At 46.0% G+C, this 23,900-nt stretch overlaps 1 protein-coding gene across 7 annotated transcripts in view; it reads right to left on the bottom strand.

Moving 5' to 3' along the window:
- CHD2 (chromodomain helicase DNA binding protein 2) overlaps nucleotides 1-23,900 on the bottom strand; it is a 53,484-nt gene that overhangs the window by 17,317 nt on the left and 12,267 nt on the right. For 3 of the 7 annotated variants that reach the window (XM_080626141.1, XM_080626139.1, XM_080626140.1), the window contains exons 3-21: nucleotides 21,490-21,697; nucleotides 18,864-18,950; nucleotides 12,268-12,329; nucleotides 10,727-10,849; nucleotides 10,258-10,407; nucleotides 9,230-9,363; nucleotides 8,372-8,597; nucleotides 7,561-7,661; nucleotides 6,894-6,938; nucleotides 6,561-6,736; nucleotides 5,774-5,898; nucleotides 4,944-5,160; nucleotides 4,721-4,810; nucleotides 4,017-4,207; nucleotides 3,000-3,188; nucleotides 2,320-2,482; nucleotides 1,792-1,944; nucleotides 1,267-1,338; nucleotides 39-188 (exon numbers count right to left, since the gene is read on the bottom strand). In XM_080626141.1, the coding sequence (XP_080482267.1) occupies nucleotides 39-188; nucleotides 1,267-1,338; nucleotides 1,792-1,944; nucleotides 2,320-2,482; nucleotides 3,000-3,188; nucleotides 4,017-4,207; nucleotides 4,721-4,810; nucleotides 4,944-5,160; nucleotides 5,774-5,898; nucleotides 6,561-6,736; nucleotides 6,894-6,938; nucleotides 7,561-7,661; nucleotides 8,372-8,597; nucleotides 9,230-9,363; nucleotides 10,258-10,407; nucleotides 10,727-10,849; nucleotides 12,268-12,329; nucleotides 18,864-18,950; nucleotides 21,490-21,697 (2,662 nt within the window). Of the gene's footprint in view, nucleotides 1-38; nucleotides 189-1,266; nucleotides 1,339-1,791; nucleotides 1,945-2,319; nucleotides 2,483-2,999; nucleotides 3,189-4,016; nucleotides 4,208-4,720; nucleotides 4,811-4,943; nucleotides 5,161-5,773; nucleotides 5,899-6,560; nucleotides 6,737-6,893; nucleotides 6,939-7,560; nucleotides 7,662-8,371; nucleotides 8,598-9,229; nucleotides 9,364-10,257; nucleotides 10,408-10,726; nucleotides 10,850-12,267; nucleotides 12,330-13,376; nucleotides 13,395-17,738; nucleotides 17,861-18,863; nucleotides 18,951-21,489; nucleotides 21,698-23,900 lie in introns of those variants that run through there. The other 4 variants (XM_080626144.1, XM_080626143.1, XM_080626142.1 and 1 more) reach the window with 4 other exon arrangements.

Genomic DNA, 23,900 nt, shown 5'->3' with positions numbered 1-23,900 from the left:
GAAGCCCCAGAGAAAACAGCCCAGGTAACTCTTCTGACCTGCTTCTTCTGTCCAATGCGGTGAGCCCGAGCCTGAGCCTGGAGATCATTTTGGGGGTTCCAGTCCGAGTCAAAGATAACAACAGTATCAGCAGAGGCCAAGTTAATTCCCAGCCCTCCAGCTCGTGTTGACAGCAAGAAACAGAAGTCCTGGGAGGAACAAAAGAAAAGGCATCCATGAGTTAACCAACTTGTAACTGTGGACATAAAATAGCAATGGTTACTTCAATGCTATGCAAAGAAAGAGAGGGAGGACTTTCATGCTCCTTAGAAGGATTCCTTCCCACATACACCAAATACCACTGGTCTTTAAGCCAGGGCACAAAATGAGGTGGTGCTGGCAGGGTGAAAGGTGTGCTATTCCAGGAAGAGCCTGGCAAGCATCATTGTGGGAAAGCAATGCGAACAGCTCAGGGCAAGGACACCTTGGAGTTCCTTCTGAAGGTCAGACCATGCTGCCCACCAGACTCCTACAGAGGCAGCAGCAAACACGTGCTTTTTGTTAGCTGCTGGGGTGAGATCAGTGACTAATAGATTGGTTGAGTCACTGCCTGAGGGCACAGGGTGGCAGATTAAAGCCAAGATGCCTGAACCCTAGGAGAAGGCAAAGGGCAGCTTCTGTGGGCATTCTTGCTCCTTTCCCATCCACACCACTGTCTCTTTCTTACCTTCCCAAAATCATGAAGCACCCAACTCTATCTCCTGTGTTAGACAAGAATGCTCCTCCAGCCTGGAGTGAGGAGAGGCATTTCTCATGGCTGGGATGACTGTGGCACAAGTTCCTTGCACCAGTCACTGTGAGTCAGCAAGCCAGAACAGGAGGCTTGAGATGCCCTCTCCTATAACAGTGGACTTTCATCTCCAACACGGGACTATGCTGCCTGCCAACACTTAAAATCCCCCTTTTTCCTCTGCCATTTCATATCAAAAACCAGCTTTCCACTGGAGGAACAAATCATTTAGCAACCATCTCATTCTCCAGACCATTGGAAGGGAATTGTTAAGCCTGGCTCTTCCCAGCCTCTTGAGGACTCTCCGGAGATGTGACCTACAGCCTTGTTCTGTGGATGTGGGAGATTTTAAATAAGCAATATGGCTCTATCTGTGCCTTTAAGAGTATCTGGGGTCCTGTAAAAAACAATGAACTGAACTAAGTCCCTCTTCATAGTCACAGCCATGGCTCAGCCCACCCGGACCCTGCTGAGGCAGGACAGTCCCACTGCAGTACCTCAGAGCCGTCCGCGTTGAAGTGGTCCAGCGCCTGCTTTCGGATCTCCCCTTTGATCGAGCCGTCCAAGCGCTGGAAAAGGCAACAACAATGATGTAAGAAAGAAGGTAAAGGAGCTCCGAGGACCTGCTGCACCCAGCTTCTGGGAGCCCTCAGCCCCCTTCCTGCCTGCAGCATTAAACCATTAAAAATAACCTCCAATTAAAACTGCACTGCCTGAGCCCTCTGTATCACCAGGGCAGGAGCAGGGTGACACTGCAGCTCCCGTTACAGGCTCCCAGCCAGGGTTCCTCTGTGCTTGCTGTCCTCTCCTTGGGGTTTATCTCAGCACACAGCCCAAAGCATGGGCCTGTCAGCAGAGGTGTTTTGCAAAGATGGGCCCACATGGAAGTGACTTCCCAGTTCCCTCCAGTGTATTTTAGCAACCAATCTCTGGGAAACTCAGTGACTCCCATTGGCCAGGCTCCTTCTACATGCTCTCACATTTTCAAGTGAACCCCGCTATTCCATGGTGCTGTTTCTCACCTGGAAAGGGTAGTGTTTGATAGTCAGGTACTCTGCCAAGATGTCCAGCATCCTCACCATCTGGGAGAAGATCAGCACTCTGTTGCCCCTCTCCCGCAGCCTGGTCAGCAGCTTGTCCAAGAGAATTAACTTTCCACTGCTCCTGATCAGAGACTGAAAAAGTGAACGTCAATCCAGCTGATGCTTTCCAACCTTACCCTTATGGACATTACACTGAGACATGCAGAGATCTGGTTCTTTTGGGGTCATGCTTCTCCCATACATCTGTAATCAAATCATTTGGATTTACACAACAGAAGCCACACACAAAATCAATTACCCAAGATAGATCCTACGTTACATGCAGCTCTCAGTCTAGATGGACACAGAATGCTGCCCACAGTGGAAGCAGAGGGCTGGAGACTTAGGTGGTGAGTATTGCTAATGGAGAAGCAAGAAGCTAAAGCTTTACCAGATCTTATCTTGGTGGGAAGACAGAAGACAGAAGAAAGTTAAGGCAAAAAGGTGTTAACCAAAGACACTGCCCACCTGCAGGGTCTCAAGGCCATTCTCTCTCTCGTTTTCCTCAGGAGGTTTGATAAGATAGCAATGGTTGCAGCACTTTTTCAACTCCATCACAATGTTCAGGAAACCAGAGGTGCTCCCCCTCGTTCCCTTTGAAAGAGCTTTGTAGTTTCTTGTCAAGATCCACCTGCAGGCAGGGAAGTGGAAAGTCCAGATAATTCTCAGTGCACAGTGGCCACGCTGGAGTCTTGGAGGAACAAAACCTTCAGGGACATCTTGTTCAGGCATCAGTCTACTTCCCTCCTTCCATCTCACTTCACTTCTTCTACAGGATACTCCTGTTTTCTCACCAGAAACCCTGATCTTACTTTCCAGTTGATATTACAGTTCAACATTAAACACCACCACAATTGTGTGGGGAGCTTTACCCCCCCAGGAAGGACAGAGCCCCTGTCCCGCAGAGCTGGCCAGCTGAACCGGATCACTCTGCAAAAGCATCTTCCAAAAGCATGGAAGTGTTTTTTTAGGAGGAAAAGATACCATCTATCCTACTTCAGCTTCCTACTGGGAAGCTCCTGGCACTACACGTGATGTCTGTCACATTGCATGCTAAAGGACACAGGATACTGAAACAAATTCCCAAGGCACTCACAACTATGTGCCCATTTCTATTGGCACTCCCAGTAATTTAAGCAACAACTCACTTGTAATACTGTTTCTGCAAAGCAGACATTTCCACCCGGAGGATCTGCTCCACTTTGGCTGGCAGAGATTTCTCCACATCCTTCTTTACTCTGCGTAGCAGAAATGGCTCCAGGACCTTATGAAGGCTCTGGTAACCATTCTCTCTACCCTTCCCATGATCCTCTTCAAAGTCCTCCCAGAACTCAAACCTACCAACAGAAACGAGAAGAGAGGAGTCAGAATACCTCTTGTCTTACTGCACCTAACAGCATCTACTGAATATGCTCCTGCTGCACAAGACAGGAGAGCATCAATTTAATGGAGATACAGTGGAGGATGAAAGGTTCACTCTGCTCTGACTAACTAAACAGCTATCTGCTCTTAGGTGCCTTCCTAACATCCTATCTTGGAGCTCCACGCTGACTCCCAGGATCCAGAAACCCAAGTTTTCCAGTATTCTGCTCCACTGTCTCTTGCTGGCATTTACCTGGCAGCAGTTTCTGAGCTTTCAACACTGCCCTCCCCTAGGCAGGGCTTTGACAACTGCACTGTTTTACACTGCTCTGAATGCTCTTTTGGGTTGCTGCTTCCTCTAACAGCTCCTGTTCTCCTCCATTTGGGAGATCTCAAAGCTTTCCTTCACTTCTTCTGTGATCCAGCAAAAAGAACTTGGGGGCCAGCTCTTTTTGCAGGCAAACATTTGGTTGGAGAGGGCGACTGAGCTCTAATCTACTGGAAACCTCAGAAATGGTTGAGATGATTGCTTAAAACAAGTTCAGCTTTTTAGAGGTGGCTCTAAGACAGCAGACAGATTTGAAAGGCATGGATTAGGTTTCCTTACTCACTTTGCTGCCAGAAATACTCCTTGTGTTAGTCATTCAACCTCTGATTTTCACCACCAATATTTGCTCCCCTTTCATTGCACTAACACCACTGAGTTTAATACAGGGATTTCTGCCACTCTGCGCTCCCTCGAGTCTGTTTAACAGACAGGAGTGCACACAGAGGTATTTGTGAAGGACCAAAAGGAGACTTACTTCTCTGGCATGATGAAATGCAGCAGGGACCAGAGTTCTTTGAGGGAATTTTGAAGCGGGGTGCCTGTGATCAGCAGCCTGTGGTTGGACTTGAAATCAATCAGTGTTTTGTACAGCAGAGAGTCATCGTTTTTCAACCGATGGGCTTCATCCACGCCTAGAAAGGCCCAGTTAATACTTCCCAAAACAGCCTGGAGGAAAAGAAGCAAAACAAACAGGCCCCAAAGAGATGGCGGGTCAGACAAGTGCCACCACCTTGCATATGCCTCTCTCTCCATGGCCAGAAAACACTGCACTGTGTGCTTTCCAGAATGTCCTACTCCAGCCCTGGTGCTGGGCCCACCAACAAAGGAGTTGGGCTCACAAGTTTCTTGTTAACAAAATATAGGGACCAAGATGCGTACTCTCATTTGTCCTCCCCAAGAAGGAAAGGTAAAAATTATCCATGCTTTACAGCACTCCTGCCACATCTGAATACTATTTCAGCAGGTGTACCTATTTTCATCCACCTCTGCTTTACACAGAAAGCACAGTCTCTCCCTCAGCCCCTACTCCTTCCTCTCTCCATGCCAAAGCAAATAGTAGCTGTATGTTCTCCATCACCATAGAGGATGGTGGGAGAGGAAACCCATCAGTTTGGGGCTGCTTCCCCCTTTGCAAGTGCGAGAAAGCCTAAGTAAAACCATCCTTGGACCATTACTCACCTTATCCTTGAGGAGGATCTCGTATGTTGTGATAAGTGCATTGAATTTCAACCTTTTAGACTGAGAGTGGATCCACTCATATTCACGTATCTGTGAGAGGAAACAAATGTTAACTTCCACCAATGTTGTAGAAAGGAAAGGGTTAACAATCATTATTCAGTGTAGCTATAGGCAGAGATTTCAATCAAGTCCAAACCCCAGCCTTACACTCCCAATTGCATACCATGTTCCTGCTCATGAGGTCTCCGATGTAAACCACCACGTTTATCTCGGGTGCCCACACTTCAAACTCTCTCTGCCACGAGGTGAGAGTGGACAAGGGCACCACCAACAGGAAAGGGCCATAGAGCTGGTGCTGATGAAAGAGGTACGACAGGAATGATATTGTCTGAATTGTCTTGCCCAGTCCCATTTCATCAGCCAGGATCACGCTGTTGTTCCTGGGAGAAAACAAACATAAATGCTTTCTGAGGGCCTGTTTCCACCACTACCAGTTTACTGTGCAGCAGCTTGAATAGCAATCACTGACAAGGACAGAAAGGGGCAGTGCAAAAACAGTTATCTGAACACTTCCAAGTGGATCCCAGGGACATCCAGACTGTACATGGCACTGTAACTTGCAAAATGAACACACTGGCAAGCAAGGACAGAGGCAAAGGAAGAGTAGTCAGTAGCCTAACTTTAGAAGGCTATTTCTCAAAGACTTCAACCAGTATGTAAGTATGCTGAGCCACACACCTTTTCTTCAGTTAAGGCAATGGAAAATGAGGGCTCAGATGGAGCAGGCTCACACAACAGCCAAGTCCAGCCTGCAAACAGGCCCAGACAGGGAAAATGGGGTTTGCTTTCACATAAGGTTTCTGAAGTTTATGCTTTAGATAGTTCCTGCTTCAGATAATTCCTGCCTGCAATGCCTGCAATGATAACATTTGAAATCCTTCACACTGCAGGAGGAGGCCAGGTGAAGACCTCACTTGAAGACAACAGGGTCAGAGCCCATGTGGAGACAAATCAGGAGCCACGAACCCAACGTCACACAGCATCCATACGTACTTGCACCAGGAGTGAGCGAGCCAGTTAAGGCCCTCCAGCTGGTAATCCCGCAGCTCCAGGTTCTCACCACCAGTGTAGGAAGGCTGCTTCTTCAAGGCAACAAACCTCGGTCTCTGCTTCAACACCTGAGAAAGACGCTCAAGTAAGGCTCAACATTCAGCAATGAAACCTATGAATTCAGCAAAGAATGTGACTCTCTTCATTAGTGAAAGTCTATCCACATTTTCCTAGCCAGTGCTTATGTCTGCAATTCAGATAACCACCCCACAACGCTGTCTTCCCTGCTGCCCTCTGGTTCTGATGACCAGCACTGAGTCCCTCCAAGTGCAGTAAGCTGTACAAAATGCACAGGAGATGGAACAAGCATCACTTTTTTTGTCCTCTTTCGGTTTTTCTCCCATTATTCCCATCCCTTCACGGTAACAGCATCTTGCAGGTTTCCTCTTCTCCCAGCTATGCTGTTTTTTAATCCAACTGATATTAAACCCTTGCATTTCTGCTGCAGCTCCTTCTGAGGAGAAAGCACTTTGCAAGGATTCATTAAGCCTCCCACTCCCCAGGGGGGCATAATGTTCTTGCTGTACACAAAGTAAAGGAAACTAAAAGGAGCTCACATCTCTGCCTGAAAGTACAATACAAGAACAGCAACCAACCATCCAAACACCGGTGGGAGGATGGGAAAATGTTCTCTGACATTTATCCTGACAAAAACTTCATATTTCCACTGCTTGTGTCATCACCCAGGCTGAAGAAAGCCAGCAGGAGGAGAGAAGAGATGGGAGCAAACCTTGCAGTCCCGGGTGGGAATGGTTTTGGAGTTGTTACGGTTGTTGAAGCTGTCGATGCAGTGCTGGAATTTCTTGCTTATCAGTGCCTCATCCTCCCAGCTGCACTCAGCATAGGGCAGCCCCATCCACTTACACAGGTACTCGGGGTCATTCGAGGATGTTTTACGACTGCTTGCTGCAATAGATGCGTAAAAAACCAAACCTCATCAACTGCGGTGGTGTGGCTGAAACACAAGTGGTGTTCCCAGGGGCAGTCTGAACCATCCAGACAACCACAACACAGGTCTTGGTTAGAGGGAGAAGTTTAGAGGGACCAAAACATGCTCTTTTACCTGGCAGTTCTGAATGTCCCGTTGTGGTCTTGCTGGTCTTCACAGCTGTGGTTGAAAAGGGAAGGAACGGTTTGGTGTGCTGGCAGCCAGCAGAGGGAGCAGGGCTGTCACTGTCACACACCCCACGAGTTGTTTGGAATTGTACTGGAAATAGGTTAAACAGCTCTCCAAGACAATTCCCAAAGCAACTGCATGTCCTGCGATATTACTGAAGTGCTCAGTAAGCCCTGCTACCGTTTTCGGTAAGTAATCATGAAAATCTAACCCCTGAGCTGCCTTGCAGCCTGACCACATCCTCAACCGCATCACAGGAAGTGGTGCTCACAGCCAGGCCTCTACTGCTGCTGTGGATGCAAACACCTTGCATCCAAAGGGCTGAAATCAAAGAACTTGAGCAGCTGCAACTTGAACATCCCCTTGGAAATTAGTGTACCATCCCATACTCCAGGCAAGGAGAGTGATTTATTTGTATTGCTTGTAAATACAAATCTGTAAACCTGGAATTTCTGCTGTTCAAAGCTCTGCATTTCACACATTGAAATACACTTAACACCTGTTGTTTTTTTTTCTCCAGATATACTGAAGAGAGAGCCATACACTCATTCTGCTGTCACTACAGATCTCCACTCTTACTTCACCCGTTTACAGAAGTGTTGGGTTCACTCACCTATCACTCTCTCCACTATCTGATACTGTTTGTTCAGCTCGGAAGCAAGCTCCTGTTGGCAGTTGAAGTATTCTACATCTTCAGGTGATACCTTGCCCAGCCTAGATGCAAAAAAATCCACCATAAAAAGCCACTGTAATGCGTCTGTCATAATGCTCATGAATGCCCCATAGAGATATTCTACTTTGCTATATGGTTCTGTCAGTCACTGAAGCAGACTACTGCTTACATCATGCGTTTTTTAAAGCTTCCTATAATTATAGATCATTACTGAGAAGCAAACATCACAGACATTCATACTGTTTCCCTGTTAAATGATGCCTTATTCTGCTGCAAGAATCAATCACAAAACCAGGATCAAATTGAGATGGGAGCTGCTGCTCCAGTTTTATCACTTTGGAAACACACCATAGCTCTTCTTAAAGTTCCTGGGGAGGTCAAACATGAACTGATGCAAACACTTGCACACAGACAAGCCCACAATAAACAAGGGTTACTAAGGCTGCAAGCCTTCATGTCACCTCCTGGGCCAGGGGAATCTGTGCACCATTTATTTGTTGCCAACTACCCCAATTCTTAAGCCTGGGAAGCAGCAGTATTGTGCTTTTCATGCCTTTTCCTCTATCTTTCAACACCACATCATCTCTGTGAGGGAGGATGTTCAAAGAGAGCAATGAGTGCTGTGCACTGAAAACAGTTGCTGTGGATGAAACATGCTTTGCAAGAAAAAGTCAAATGTTTTCAGGCATGACTCTGTAAACCTCTGGCTAAAAAAAGATAGGCCCAATGCCACTGTTGAAGTAGAGCATACCATTGCTTGATCTCCTCCTCTTTCTTCTTGAAGTTCTCTAGCTTTTTCAGGCCCTTCACTTTCTGCTGTTGCAGGGACTCATCACTCTCCCACGTGCTATGGATGTATGACCAGCCTTTCCATTTGATCAGGTACTGAACTTCTCCCTCATCCTTTTCAGGATCAAAGTCAGCGCTTGGGTTACCATTAGCTTCAGTTGCATACACTGTGGTGGAAGCACCAACGGCTGCAAAAGAAATCAGGCTGCAGTCGGTACCTTTGTTATCAAGCACTGGACATGAAATGAATTAGGGCAGAAACTTCTTTTTCCAATACATCTTTTGTGACAGCACAAAGAATATCCTGCACATTCTGCAGCCCAGTGAGACAGGCACACAAAAGTTTTCCATGGAGAACCTTTATAAATCTGTCATAAATGCCTTTTCTTTAAGTATAATTCAAAGGTCTCTTACAACCAAAAAACCACAACCATTCAGCTTTACAAAATCACTCTTGCAAGGCTATGAGAACAAAACATGGGCTTTATTTTCATTATTGCTTTGTCAATAGAGCTGTGAAAAATGACTCTACTGGAAGATCTATTTTATACTTCAAAGAAGAGAAAAGCAAGACTTGTAGAACAGTAACTGAGTCTTAAAACGTGTGCACACTGAATGAAAGTTGCCAAGCACATAGAACACAAGCTTGACATTTTAGGGTTTTCAATACTAGATTTTACAAAAGCTGCTAGAAGACACAAATAAATGGCATAGAGGAAAGGGCGAGGAGCACTGAAACAATGCTTGACCCCACACTTTGAAGTTGCCAAAGCGCTGCACCAGCTGGGAGTGCACATGATGGACATCAGAAATAACACACCTCCTTTCTTTCCAAGCCTGATGTCCAAGACTTTCTCTATAGTTTCACAGTTGTCTTGTTGCTCGTCAGCTCCTTCCACAGTCATCTCTATCAGGTCATCAGAATCCGTCTCAAAATCATCATCTTCTTTGTAACTGAATGAGACAAAAACAAACTGATTAAAAACCTGACTCTTCCCAGTCCAGAAACACACAGAATGGCAGAGAGCGGAGCAAGCTTCTCCAGCATTTATCCTGCAGTTCAGTGTATGTTCTGCACATGCATTTCTTAAGTTAGATATTCAGTGTTTTTCCCTAAGACTTTATCAGACTAATTCTCTTGTCCATATAGTTTTCCTGACCATGGTTTATACCGAATGCTTTGTAAGGAGGTGGGACAATCCCTGCAGCAGAAGCAAGGCCATCACCAAAGGCAGTCTCCTCTATTCAGTGAAAGATTATTTTCTGTTTAATATTGGAGGCTGCAGAGCACCAAAAGGCTGCCTGGGTGCCTACACTGCCCTGGGGACTACACTTCTCATCTCTGATGAACATTTAACTACCAAAAAGTATTCTTCAGGTGGCTCTTTGCAGGTCTCTTATTAGGACTGCCAAAAGGTGGGCAGGTACATTGGGGAGTGGATAAGGCTTTACCTCCGCCATGTCTCAATACTCTGTCCCAAGGCATGACCTATCACCCTCTCTCAGACAACTGGTCTAATCTACCAAGGCTACTCCCTTTTACTCATTTTAACCTATTATTTGCAATTCTTAATCTCACCTGAGAATGCTTTAGAAACATTATGCAAACCTCCTCACATTTCTGAGAAGGACTGATAAATATCCCCTCTTTACAGACAGCAAAACACAGTAAAGAGAAGTCAGATGTTCCCAGCGTGAACCTGTCAAAAGAATCCCATTTCAGCCAACATATACCTGCAGGACAGAGCAGGGTCCCTGCAGGATCACACAGGGAGTCATGGCCCTCTGGGACCCCTTAACCCCAGCCAGCCACCTCTCATCATCAAGCAACCCCACACTTCTTGATACCTGACATTTTTGGCTGCTCTTCGTCGAGTTTGTCTCTTGGGGGTCTCATCATCTTCATCATCATCATCATCTTCAGATGAGTCTGGTTTCTTCCTCTTCTTCCCACGCTGGGGTTTGTAAGTCTTTTTAACACTGGTTTTGGTCACTGTTCTATAAAAAGAATTAAAAAGCCATCATGGTTTATGAAACATCCATTTTAGTAAGTCTTTATAAAGCACCAATCTCAAACACTCAAATCGCAAATACAAATAGACTAGGGATTTAGTCAGTTATAACTACCACGGAACACTGGAGCATGAGATGGGTAGACAAGAGACTAAGTCCCAGGTTTACCAGGTGGTAAACAAAGGTAATACTGCAAAGAAAGCCCCCAGAAAAACATTGCTTAGCAACAAAGAAATAACCTCCACCTAGCAGAGGCAGACAAGACTTATGCAGAAAGAGACAGACTGAACCAACCACTTCTTACCTCCTTTGGGCAGGTCTTCTTGCTTTAATTTTCTTCTGTTCAGGCTCACTCTCTCCACTGCTGCCTTGCTCCCCTCCATCTTCGTCTTCTTCTCCCCCAGAGGTGGCTCTTTTCCATTTGTTTCTATGGTCAGAAATGGAGGTCATGAAGGGCAATCATGTTTCAACACAAATATTGGCTAAGCAGACGTCCAAGCCACCTAGGTCAATACTAGCAGGTCACAGTTATGAGTAAAAGTTCAAGTTGCACTCTTGAATGTTCAGTGCAATGCAGGGGGGATTTTATGGTGTAGTTCTGTGATTTGAGGAAGATACCTCAGTCACTGAGGTTTTGGTTCACATAGTGGCAGTGTATCTTGAGCAAGGGTGGCTCTTAACACATCCTGCAACAGTGCTTTTAGCAGAGCTGTACTTTTTACACCTGGGTGGGCAAGTGCTTCAATTCATTTGGTCTTCTCTTCCATTTCTGCATTCCTGAAATGAGCTGGAAAAGTCTTAAGAGATGAGCTCTTTTCCTTCACTTACAGAGTACGAGCTACAGCACGCACAGTTACATGATCTCCTTGTAGCCTGGGAAAAGAAGCAAGAATTCTCCTGCCATCTGAATTCAGGCAATTCAAGTTTCCAAGTGTGAAGGCAAATCACACGACACCATTAGTAAAAGAAAGCCCTGTTATCTGTGGGCAATCCAGAGCAGCTCCAAAATGCTCTTTGAAGGAGTCCCTCTTCTTTCCAAGGAGACAAGGAGAGTCCACAGGGATTATGCCCCCTGCTCAGGAGAGGTCCATACTACCACAGTCCTTCCTGCCCTTTGTTACCTTCCCTCCTGCATTGATGACTGCAGGAATGAATGTACTTCTATGAACTGAATGGACTAAATGAAAACTTGTAAGACAAGAAACAGGAGAAAGGGAGCAGGATCATGGGGCTATGTTTTACATTTCCCCAGCAGGCAGCTTGTAGTTCCCTCCAGCTCACTTTAGTGTTTGGAAAAACTAAAAGGTACTTCTTAGATGGAAAAAGGCACTGAAATATAACTGTAAGGGAACTCAGTTACAGTAATCAGGCATCCAAAATATCCTTTATGGAAGTTCTTTTGTTTTAGCAAAAAGTTATAATAAAAGAGAAACAGAATTTGTTATTTTATTCTCTGTTAATCAAAAAGCAGGGGGAGATTGGATTAACCTATTTAGAGTATGTTATTTTATTATTAACTGTATTTTAAGTACTTATTCTCTCTGCAGGAGAATAAGTAATCTGATGGAGAAGTGGCAGACTGACAACAGAGCGAACCTGACTTGTTCAGATCTCATCACAGGCAAAGTGGGAAAATATAAACCAAAGAGAAGTTGGGACATTGCACCCATCTGTAGCTCCATATTCATGCTTCAGTTTCAGTCACCCAAAGTAGCATTACTGCAAATACTACGTAGTTTATTTTGCAAACTCTCCATGTTGACACCACCTACCAAACAATCCAATAGGACCATTCTGGAAAATAAAGCCAAAGCACCATTTAAAACCCTTTCCCTAGAAACTTACGTTCTTTTCATCTGCTTCTGTCCTCTTCTTTTTGGGCTCTCATTTTCAGATTCACTACTTGCCTTTAATTGAAAAGAGAGAAAATCAGGTTGTAGGCTTCACTCTGCACTGTCTCCTCAAGGATGCTCTGCAGAAAGGCTGGAGAGCTCTATAACATCTGTCCTGGAGTCCCTGAGCTCAGGATGTGTGAGGCTGCGACCCACCAACCCCTCAGCAACCTCCACCTGCCATCCCAGCAGACCTGTACTGTGTGCGATACCCCATGGATTACCACAGGGTGTATTCAACCCACCAAACCTTGCACTGCCCTGGTGTTGGAGGCAAAACGTACCCAAGGGAGAGCTCAGCTGCTGTCACCTTTGCCTGTGTTGCAGTGAGCATCGCTCCTGCCTGGTGCTCAGGATTCAGGCAGCAGCATGACTTTGTGCTTTCTGAACAGCACTTTCAGGGCCTGCCACATGCTAAGGCTTAGGTTTACAAGGTCTTTAACTGAATGTACTTTCCTAAGTGTCCGTATTTGCCACTTCAGCAGGAATCCTGCAGTGTTTGGGGGTGTTTCTGTGGCTGCAGAGACTTTTGCAGCTACAAATGCATTATGATCACTGCCTTCATTAGAGAAATTTCTTATAGAGAAGGAAAGTCTCTTAAGAAGACAATATTCTCATCACAGGAGTGTCCTTGCTTTCCTGTTTTCTCCCACAACAAAACTTGCTGAGAACCTGACTGGGTCACAGCCATGTCCCGCTGCTTTCCTTCCTCCTAATCTTCCACTCTCCAGCAGTGAAGTCTCTCTGGTTGAATATATCTAGAGATATTCTCACTACTTGCTGTACTATTTTAAATGCAGGCATCATTAACTCCTACAGACCAAAATAGCTAAATATACATCTTTAGGCTGGTTGTGCACAACCCCATTTTCATCAAAAACTACTCAACCATAAGAGCAGATTATCACATAAATAACACCCTCAACCAACACGACTTTGCATACACTTGCCCCAGAAAACAGAAATTGGCAGGGAGGAAACCGAAGAAACCAATGTGAGATTTCTAAAGGAGCATTAAAATGATCAAAATAACCTCCAAGACTGCTTGCTCTACACACTTACTGGAAATTTTCTGCTTCAAACTACTTTTAGCCCCAGCATTCAGCTTTAGCTGTAGGAAATGCCCGTCCATCTCCACAGGCATCTCCTGCTGTACCCACTCCCTGTAACAGCTGGCAAAGCTTACAGCCAAGAGCTGTTCACACAAGGATTTAGTGAGACGGTGTGAGCTGCAACATGAAAAGTCGAGGCTCTGGAGGGTCATGGACCCTCTCTGCTTTCTGCATCCTGTATTTCCATTTTCCAGCTTCCCTTCCACCAACAGAAATTGTGTCAGTGTTCTCATTAAAATACACTGAATACTGGATGCTGCGTTAGACCAACAGCTTTGCTGAATTCCACTGTGTTGGTATCAGATTTACACGTGACACAGCACCCCCTTTTGCACCATATCTGACTACGAACATATGCTCATCCACCCATTCCCAGGATGAAACCCCTGTATCACTGACCAAGCATCCAGGAAGCAAACGACTTGCAAACCCCAGGAACAGCCCTACCTACCCTTGCAACATAAGCTACGCATTCAATATTTCAGTTTCGACATGCAAACTTCAAAAGCCTTCAATCTTCTGTTTCTTTATTAATCTATCCCCTGTCCGAAGCTTGCTGCTTTGCCATTCCAATGTTGGCATGGGTTTGACAGCTGTGCTTCCATGCACGTTTATTCTTTTCTGTCTTTGGCAAACCACAAGACAGGTGAATCTTCCTATTGTGTGCCAGAGAAGACCAGATTTGGAGAAAACAACCTCTGGCTCTTAGAAACTAACTCCACTTTTTGGCCAAGTTTCTAGCGTCCATCTTCCTAATGCCTCTCTCTGCCCCTGTGCTGTGGCTGTCTCTCCAAAGCTCCTGCTAATCTCTTAATGACTTGTCTTTTCCTCACCTCTTCCTGCCTTGAAAATGTCCAACTTGTGACTGCAATTCAGCCGCCTTCAGTTACGTCTTTCAAAGACACCACTGTCTTTTTTGGATGTGTGTCAAGCCCAGCACTATCTCCTCTGACACAGCCAGTCCCCAGGCTGAGTCATGTGCCTGCCTTGTGCTCCCACATCCTCCCGGTCCGTGCCTGCAGCCCCATGGCAGTGACTCAGCCTCGCCTACCACCAACCCACCTCACTCCTCCCTGCATCCTGAAAGCTGCTTTCTACCATCTTAGGCAGAAATAAGAAGTTATTTATTTTAAAGAAGCAGAAGCACATTTTAGCAATCTCTTAATTCTGCATAAATCCACATTTCAGGACTCAGCCACAAAACACTGTGCTAACTTGATCAAATCATCCCAAGGGAGAGATTTACACCTCTGCCCTAGACTACACAGCTCAGAGCTTGTGCTTGTAACACCCCATTATCAGCATCAACCTACAGGCTCTGGCTGGTGGTAAATTCCTCAGTTTAGGAAGTGCAGATGATAACCAGCAAGCTGGAAGCATGCCAGGTCCACACCATGCATGTGAGGTGCTGACTGCTCTCCAGCCTGCCACTCACCATCACCAGGAAGCAGATCAGTTGGGAAATCACATGCAACTTCAATTTCAGTAACCTCACCTCCCTGAATGACAGACGCTGATGACAAAATCCATCTCCAGTCCCCACCAAGGCTTTTGTCAGCCCAGCAAGAGGTGCTGGAGGCACATGCCTGCCTCTCAGAGCCCCAGAACCAGGGCTGCAAAACACTGCTGGGCACAAGCTGCCCCTCGGGTGCTGCTGCTGCTGCAGCCAAGGTGAAAGGTGACTGGCCTTCCCTAGTTCCCCCCTTCCTACCAAACACCACCCAGCTTATTCCTGCACCACTACTTCCACCTGGACCAGGCAATGCCCTCTTCTATCTTGCTTTCCAGCTAAAGGGATCAGCCTTCCCTCTCGCTTACTCCTCCCATCTTGTGCATTCATGCTCTCTCCCAGCACATAAATTGCACACACTTTTACTGATTAACGCTGCTGCATTCTGCTGTGGAGCCACACTATACAAAGCATAATGATGATGCATACACAGCACCAAGCAGGGCAATGCAGCAGCAGCTTTAAAGTTCTGCTCCTACAGGCTGTCCACGAGCATCCTCACCACTAGGGCAAGAGAAATGGGAGACCCAAAGCCATTGGCATGGTCCAGGTGAGCATCTTGAGCTCATGTTGCCTACTAAGAGAGGTGAAGACTTGCTTAAACAGGGACAAGAAATGTTTCAGACTAAAGCCCAAGTGAGGATTTGCTCATTGCAGGCTTATCAGAGGCTCCGGAAAGGCTGAAGGACCTCAGCTCACCAGGTTAGTTTTCTTACCTCTGCTGAAACTCTTTTTCCCAGTGGTACTGGTACTCTTCGGACTTTCAGCAATTATGGGGCAAAACACTGATCAAAACGCCAATGAGCACCATTTTTATTCAATAATGAAACTGTCTTTTGGGAATACTCTGGTGCATGACACGTGGCTTCACAGAAAAGATACACCCCGCCATTTATTACTAATTCCAACCTGAAACTGTCCTTTTCATAGTCAACTATGCCTGGTTTGGCCACAGTTATTTCTCAGCTGCCCCAGAACACTCAGAAAGGCACCTGGCTCTGCACATCTCTCATCCCCCTGCTGAAACCTGAAGCTGATTTATTAACTGCAAAGAAACTGCACGGGCAAGTACTATTTTTACTAAAAACCTCGTATGTGCTCTTATTCCTGGAGACAGCTCTAGTCCCCAGAGCACCTCTGTACCCCTATGCAAAACTCTGCTTTCACTTCCTGATCTTTCAGCCCACGTCTCTGTATCAATCACAAGTTATCATCCTCTCTGGTTGCAGCTCAGAGACCTACACAACGTGCCTGAAGGCCTACAAGCAGTTCCCAGAAGGCAATCATAGATTCATAGAATGGGTCAGAAGGGGCCTTAAAGCTCATCCAGTTCCAACCCCCTGCCACAGGCAGGGACACCTTCCACTAGACCACGTAGCTCCATGTCCAACCTGGCCTTGAGCACTGCCAGGGATAGGGCAGTCACAACTACTCTGTTCCACTGCCTCACCCCCTCACAGTAAATGGGATGAACACAGCACAGAAACTTAGAATGGAAAAGCCCTTCTTAGGGCATGGGGGCTGCTGTCCTCCCACTGCAGGAATTGAGTTGTACAGCCAAAAACCAAACCAAACGGGAAAACCCCTTATGCTCCACCTCATTAATAGACAGTGACATTTACTCTCACCATGCTCATTTCTGCGCTGGTTTTTGTTCTGTCTTCCATGTTCGTACTTCCCTTTCCTTTTATTACTACATACAGATGTCCCTTCCCCAATTCTTCTTACTTTCTTTCTTAATTCTCAGCCTTCATCCTACTTTCTCTCCCCTGGGTCTCTCAGAATTTATCTTCTCCTTTACAGTTGTCCAAGCACCATCACCTCTCTAACGCACAACGGTTTGCGCTCAGATGCTATAGATGCAGTAATCAGGAGTTAAAAGATCCTATCTCATCTGAAAACTTACAATCTTAAAATCTCCTGCCATGGAGAATCCCCCCCACTGTTCAAGCTTTCAGCCATTCTCAATCATGTCTATCACAGAAATATCCTACCCAAATTGCTGGTCTCAGAGGACACGTTAGTGATGGAACAGTGCCCCAAAACCCCAACCACCTCCACACCATGTCCCCTGACCAGAATGAGTCACGGGGCAGCCCACAGGGAGGTGTAATGCTGATTCTTGTTCTGTGCTCTGAGCCTGCCACGCTGCCTGGGCGATGCTGCTGGCTAATACTGCAGAGAAGCGTTAAGGAAGAATGCAATTACAAGCTCCTAGACATTGTGCTGGAAGTCCCAAGCAGCAAGCGACAAGAGCAGGTCACTGGCAACAGGATTAACCCTGTAAAGGTAAAAAGTAATCTTAAGAGGTGTCAAGCGCCTTGGGTTTCTGCCAGCTCCAGCAGCAGCAGGGAGTGCTCAGCACCATGCAGGCTTGAGCTAGCCTATTTCCTCCCTCTTGCCATTTAGGTCTTCCAAAAGCAAGACTTTCCATCTCCTCCTGCTCTTTGCGAGGCCTCAGCACTGTGCTCCTGACTCGTCACACCCTCCATCGGACTCTGCTGCAGATGGGAGTTGCCCTATGGGGACCAGTCAGTGTTGCTTTGGGGAGAGAACGGAAAGGGACAGTCCAATTTTGTTAATTTTGGCTTTCTGTTTCACAAAGGTGGCAATGGGATCATTTGGAGGATGGGTTGTTTTTTTTTGTTTTTTACAATATTTTGTGGTATAGCAAAGTTTTCACATCTCAGATGTTGAAGAACTTTTATCATACCTTAAATAGTAGGAAATAAAGATATTGAAAAAGAAAACAACATTTGCAAAACCACGTAATATTGTAAAACAAAAAAAGATGGGACTTACCTGAGCCCCTAAGAGGGCACTGGGGTCTGCAGCGGAGGTCTGTGGTGGGTGTGACATCGCCAGCACAGTGCATGCCGCGGCATCGCACAGAGAGGTGGCCGGCGAGCCTGGGCTTTGCCGAACTTGAAAAGGAAAACAAAAGCTAGGTCAATGATGTGCCCAAAGCCTGCTCCTAACCTGCTGCTCTGCGGGACATCCAGCACAGGAGTCTGGGGGCACTGGGGGTGCCACAAGGCTCAACAATAACACACCAGAGCAAGAAGCTGGAGACCTGTGTTTGCCATGCAACTCAGGACCCCTTGAGCATCCAAATGGGCATTTTGGTGGTGAAGCTCAAAACCCTGAGCTATCACAGACCATCACTGAGCTCCTGCTCTGCTGAAAACCTGGTTCATCTTCACATTTCCAGCCACATGGTTTGTACCTAGCTCTGTGCCCCAAGATCTGCTTCCAGTCTAAGCCTCCCTCTGGTTTTCTTTCCCCTCTGCTATAGCTACTCAACCTTCCTGAAGACCTTGCAGACGGAAAGATCTATGCTGAAACCCTATTAGATGCAAATGAAGGCAGTAGCTAATTCCTACAGCTTCATAAAAAACACAAGAAGCAATCAGAAGGGTTCTCTGCCAGGCTCTGACCGGTGTCACCTCCAACTGAAGCAGGAAAGACTGCCCAATATTCAACCACAGACACAAATGCGTTTATCAGTGCGATCTATTCCATGATGGGCAACAACAACTGTTTTGTTGTTATGAAGTGTTTCTGGGAACACTTTATTCTTGGTTGTACCTGTATTGTGGTTTGTCTTGGTGTGGGTTTTGTTTTTACACAGACTGATTCTCTCCAGGACATTCCTACAGCAGAACATGACTTGCATTACACCCCATTTCAGCACTCAGATCAGTGCATGCAGATCTCAGCCCACTGTGTGTGTCCCACTGACTCCTGAGGTCTCAGGACAAGCAGGTCCGATTGCAGGACTGGGACCTTAACTGCATGCTCCAACATCCAAGTACCAAGCTAGGACTCAGTGTTTACAAGGTAATGCAGATGAGACCTCCCTTTGCTCTTTGGGTTTGCTTGGTTTTATATGTTCAGAGATCCCTCATCCCTCTTATTTTTCCTTACCTCATCTTTAATATTAAATCGTGATGGTTCTTGTCTGCTTCGGTTTGACCTCCTAACCCCATAAACATCAGGATATTCTTCCCACATCTGCAAAATAAACAGACCATCAGAAGGCCTGCTTCACCCCAATTGTTTCTGATGCTTTAGAGAAGCTTGATGGCCAGTGTTTTCTTAAAAAACAACATAAAACCACTGATGAGCAACCAGCAGATGAACACTTTAAAAAACTGGCTGAAAAGAACCATGATTATTTGGAGGTATTTGACAACGCTCTAAAGCAGCATCTTTTATCTCAGCATTATCTTTACATTGGTCCATCTTGCCACCAGGGTACAAACTACTCTCCAGCTCACTCAGCCTGGAGGACAGAGCATTGAGGTAGCCAGCCCCCTTCAAGCAATGGTGCTGAAGGTACTGAGGCAGCACCTTGCATGTGGAATGAATGGACCTACCAATTCAAAAGGACAATCCACTGTTGCTAACAGCTTCCACCACGATTCCTTTCCACATGGAAAGCCCCACCAGCTGCCTGAAGAGCTCAATGATGAGACATCACCAGCAGCAACTTCAGAAGTGAATTCTGTGGCCCAGCTAGAGGGGAAATGGACCAGAGCACCCTGTCCTTTGGTAAGGTAATGGGTGATGCTGCCAGTTCTTCTCCTGGATACACTGACATGTGGATGTGCAGAGGTGAATACTGGGAATGGTTGTGCTCTATCTGCTGTAACAAGGCCCTATATAATTTAATGCACTGTAACAGCATGCATTTGCTCTTGCTGGATGGACAGGGTGAGAAGGGAGAGACAAGAACTGATGCTCTGAAGGATATGAATGCAGAGCTGTGTTGGTGACACAGGACACCAGGAGATATACAGGGCAGATACAAACCACCAATGTGCCTCTCAAACACCTACGCCAACAATTCCTCTCTCCCTCAGCACAGCTTACCCTCTTAAAGTTTCCTAAATCTGTTCATTCTCCTTCTGCTTCTCTCTGTCTCTAGTCCTCAAAAACCTCTGCAAGCCACTGGCAGAAAAAGGAAAACAAAATACACTGCAAGATGCAGCAGCAACTTGGGACTGCATGCGTGATCAACACAAGGCTGCAACACAGCAACTTCTCTGCTACTGTTAAAGGAGCGTTAAGGTAACACTGCAACAGACAGATTGTGAAGGTGTGTATCTGCTGGGCACGCGAGTACAGAAAGAAATTCACATGACAGAAAACCTCAAAATACTCCCCAAAGTGTGTGAGGACCTTGTCTTTTCATCTTTTAAATGGCACAGGTTTTAAATGAGGGATCAGCTCCTATGACAAATGTGAACAGCACCTAATGCAAATTAACCTCACCTTCATGGGTGTATCTAGACAGAAACACAAAATAAACAATATGATGATTAATTGCATTGGTTATTCAAGGGCAACAAGTATCAACATGCCCAGATTAGACCTAGCTAAGGAAAACACCCATTAACAGAGAAATTAAGGAAGGGAGAGGCTTTCTTATTAGAGGGCACCCTGACCTTTTCATGTTTCATCATGCTAATTATCACCCTGGGTCTGGATGTGCTCCCTTACAGTGATTTTAATGTTTATTGTTAGGGACATGCTCTTAGGAGCCCACAGAGGAAGAGAAAACTTCCTTCTGTCCCCACTTACCAACAGTAAAACAGGACTTTGAATATTGTGTTACCATAACTGCCTTATAAATGTACCGCTCCTTGATAGTCTGAACACAGGAGATTCAGCCATAACCTCAGTCAGCAGCCTAAAGATTTGAGAGAAGATGGTAATAAAACCCTTCACTTCTCCCTAGCAGGTACGTGGGGAGAACAGGCTGAAAGCACTGACCTTCATTCTCAGTCTTTATGTACATAGCAACTTTCTCCATAAAAAGCCAGCTGTGCATAGTGCAAGCCACAGCTAAGAACAACAGGACACTTACACACCACAAACAAAAAATAACTGACCTAACCTGATTTTCCCCCCTCCAAGTTAACTCAGTTCACTGAGTTCATGTTTCCAAATAGGAATTTGTGCTCCTTTTTCTCACCTCACACTACACCAGGTTACTCATCAGGTGCCTCCATCCCCTGGTAAAGCAGGTATCCATGGCACAGCTCCTGCACTGAGGAGCTTTTTTCCTCCTCCTTTTATTCTTTACTTTTTTCAAAGAGGAAGACAGTGATGAGAAAAACCAAAGCAGCCCAAATCCTAGACAAGAATTCTCCTGATTATGTACCACATAGGGAAGCTTTACTAATTCTGAGGAAGAGGAGAGGCAAGTGAGAGGAATGAAAAGACAGAGGGAGAGGATGAAACGGTCATGTATTAATGGCAGGCACCTACCCCTCATTCGCACCTCATTCAGCCCCATCACTGTCTATCTGGTGCCTAAAGGACTGTCCCATCAAACACATGAATTCCTGCTCTCAAAGATGACACCAGCAGGACATAAGCACGCAGACTGAACAGCCAGTGAGTGACTTGGAGACATCAGAGGTTGGAAGCTGTTTGGTCAACATGCCAAGTGGCAGGGAAGTTGAAGGCAGCTTCGTTAAGGTCCTGCTGTCTGCCCTTTTGTGGCTGGTACAGGGTTAACATGGCTATGCAGTGGGGGCAATACCTTCTTAACATCTGCTATCCTTTCCTTCTTAGAGGCCGGTTTTTCTTTGGTTTCAGGAGGGGTCTGCTGGGATTTCGAATCCATTGATTCACTTTCAGATTCAGACTGACTTTCAGAGGACTCCGAGCTGCTGTTTGACTCGCTGCCCTGTTCGCTTTCAGACTGGCTTGCAGACTCAGAGCCAGAGGCTTCTTCAGATGCCGAGTGGCTGATGGCAGAGAAAGAAGAGATTACATTTAAACTGTACCGTCACAGCTTTAAAACGTGCAGTGAGCAACCCATGAGCCATGTCCAAGCTACAATAACAGGCTTGCAATAGCCTAAATGTGAACTGTGAGGTCCCAAGCAGATACCCTGCACTGGCATTTTGCAGCAGGAACAATTCCTTCTCAGGACAGCCACTGAACACATGGTAAGAGTGCAGCCTCAAAAATCACTGCCCAGTGTATCTCCTGTTCTTCAACAAGAGAAAAAGAAGAGTAGCAGCACCATAAGGAGAAGCATTCACAATAAAGCAGCATGGATCCTACAGGAGGATCTGGCTTGTTCAGGGTGAGCAAGAATAAGGTATGGTGGGAGATGAAGCATTCAGAGACTATCCTGCTCTATCAAAGATGAGTGGTTGCTCCAGCATGGCTCTTCCCGATATCCCAGTATGGCCAGTAGTTCAAAACTCAGCTGTCCAACTTCTGAAAGACTGCAGCATCAAATCTTGCATGCATAATACTATACATATTATAGTGAAAAACACGTTTCTTGCAAAAAGAACACATTCAGCAACAGAGAAGCAGCAAGGACCTTATTGAGGCATGTGGCTGGGGCAGTTCCTGTTTCAAGGATTACACCAGTGCAGACTGCATTTCTCGAGTAGCCAATAACAGGAGCACAGAACATCAAGGACATGTATTTATTTCAAATTAACATTTACATTAATTAAAATTTACATTCATACACAAAACAATCACTTTATTGCAGGCTACTCAACTGAACAGTGAGAGGCTAAACTATTTTAGGTGTCCACAAAAAGCATTTCAGGTGGCCAAAATATTCCAAATACCTTTGCCCTATCAGTCCAACATCTGTTTGTCATTGACACCCCAATTAATGAGAACTGAAAACTCACTGTAACATATACACGCTAGTAAGGCAGCATTACAAACCCCACTGTCACAAACAAAATGCAGCACGGTGATAACGGTACTACAGACTTCTTGAGCGAGGAGCATCTCTTTCCAAGGCAGCTTTTGATCTGCAGCTAGGTGCTTCTGTAGTATGGCAGGGTGTGCTGCAGATACGTCATCGTGAATGAAGAGCTGGGAGAGCTTTACAGAGGGAAAACACGGTTTTCTCTTTTTTTTCCTTTTGTACAAAACTACAGCAGGAAGATACACGAAACTGCTCAGATTTCACAATTCAAGAAAGAATGTAAAGACAGAAAAGCAAAAGCACATGTAATTCCATGCAATTCCACCCGATCTGCAGTGATGGCATCACTAAACTCAGGTACTATACGCAAGTAGGGAGAATCCAGACCATGGGAATAAGCCTTCCACTCTCGAATAAGGAATTGATAGAATCAGTGTGAGCTCCGTGGGCCGCGGGAGCTCCGGCACCATCAGCCACTCCCGCGGCTCCCGGCTGCCGTCCCTCATGGAGCGGGCAGAGGGCAGCAGCCGAGCGCCGCGGGAGCCCGCTCCAAGCTCCCAGCCGCCATTTTACAGCCACCCCTCTCCCACCATCTTGCGAGGGGAATTCTGTTCGGGAGGAATCGATGCTCCAGCAGCTCTGGGGACAGGCAGTTTACACGGGCAGAGGCTCAACCTCTGTCAGAGACTGGGATCTGGAGGCATCTGAACCAATCCTGTCACGACACGAAGCAGGAACATCAGCCTCTGGTCATGTTGGTGTCCCATGGGGGTGCACAGAAGAGGAAGACACCATTCAGATTTATTAGGAATAGCTGGAATAAACTGTAATAACCCAGGCTTTACTGCAGCAAGGCAACTTCTGCAGTATTGAAAGGCAGAACAGTCATTACTGGCCTTCTCCCACCCAGGAGCTCTTTGTTTCTCAAGGCCCTGAGCTTGACTCCAAGGCCAGGACACAGCCTTTCTGCACCATAACAGGCACAATTCATGTGCTTTATCCACAACATTGTCTGAACACTGTAATTCTTTCTTTTTCTTCTAAATATGAACTGTGGCATCCTAAAAGAGGTCGACTTCTCTAGCAACAGACACGTATGGCATACACATCTACATACAGGAAAGAAACGTAGATGAGAAATGGTATGTCCTTTCAAAGGCTGTTGCAAATAATCCTTTCTTAATAAACAACCTGTTAGCAAAGCAAAAGGGGATGTCCTTGTCTCTTTTTTATTCTGTCAGTGCCAAAAGAGAACTGAAAAGCCC

The sequence above is a fragment of the Psittacula echo genome (assembly GCF_963264785.1).
Source record: "Psittacula echo genome assembly, chromosome: 10".
Lineage (NCBI taxonomy): Eukaryota > Metazoa > Chordata > Aves > Psittaciformes > Psittacidae > Psittacula > Psittacula echo.
Note: the sequence above shows the minus strand (reverse complement) of the source record. Positions and strands in the feature narration are given on the sequence as shown.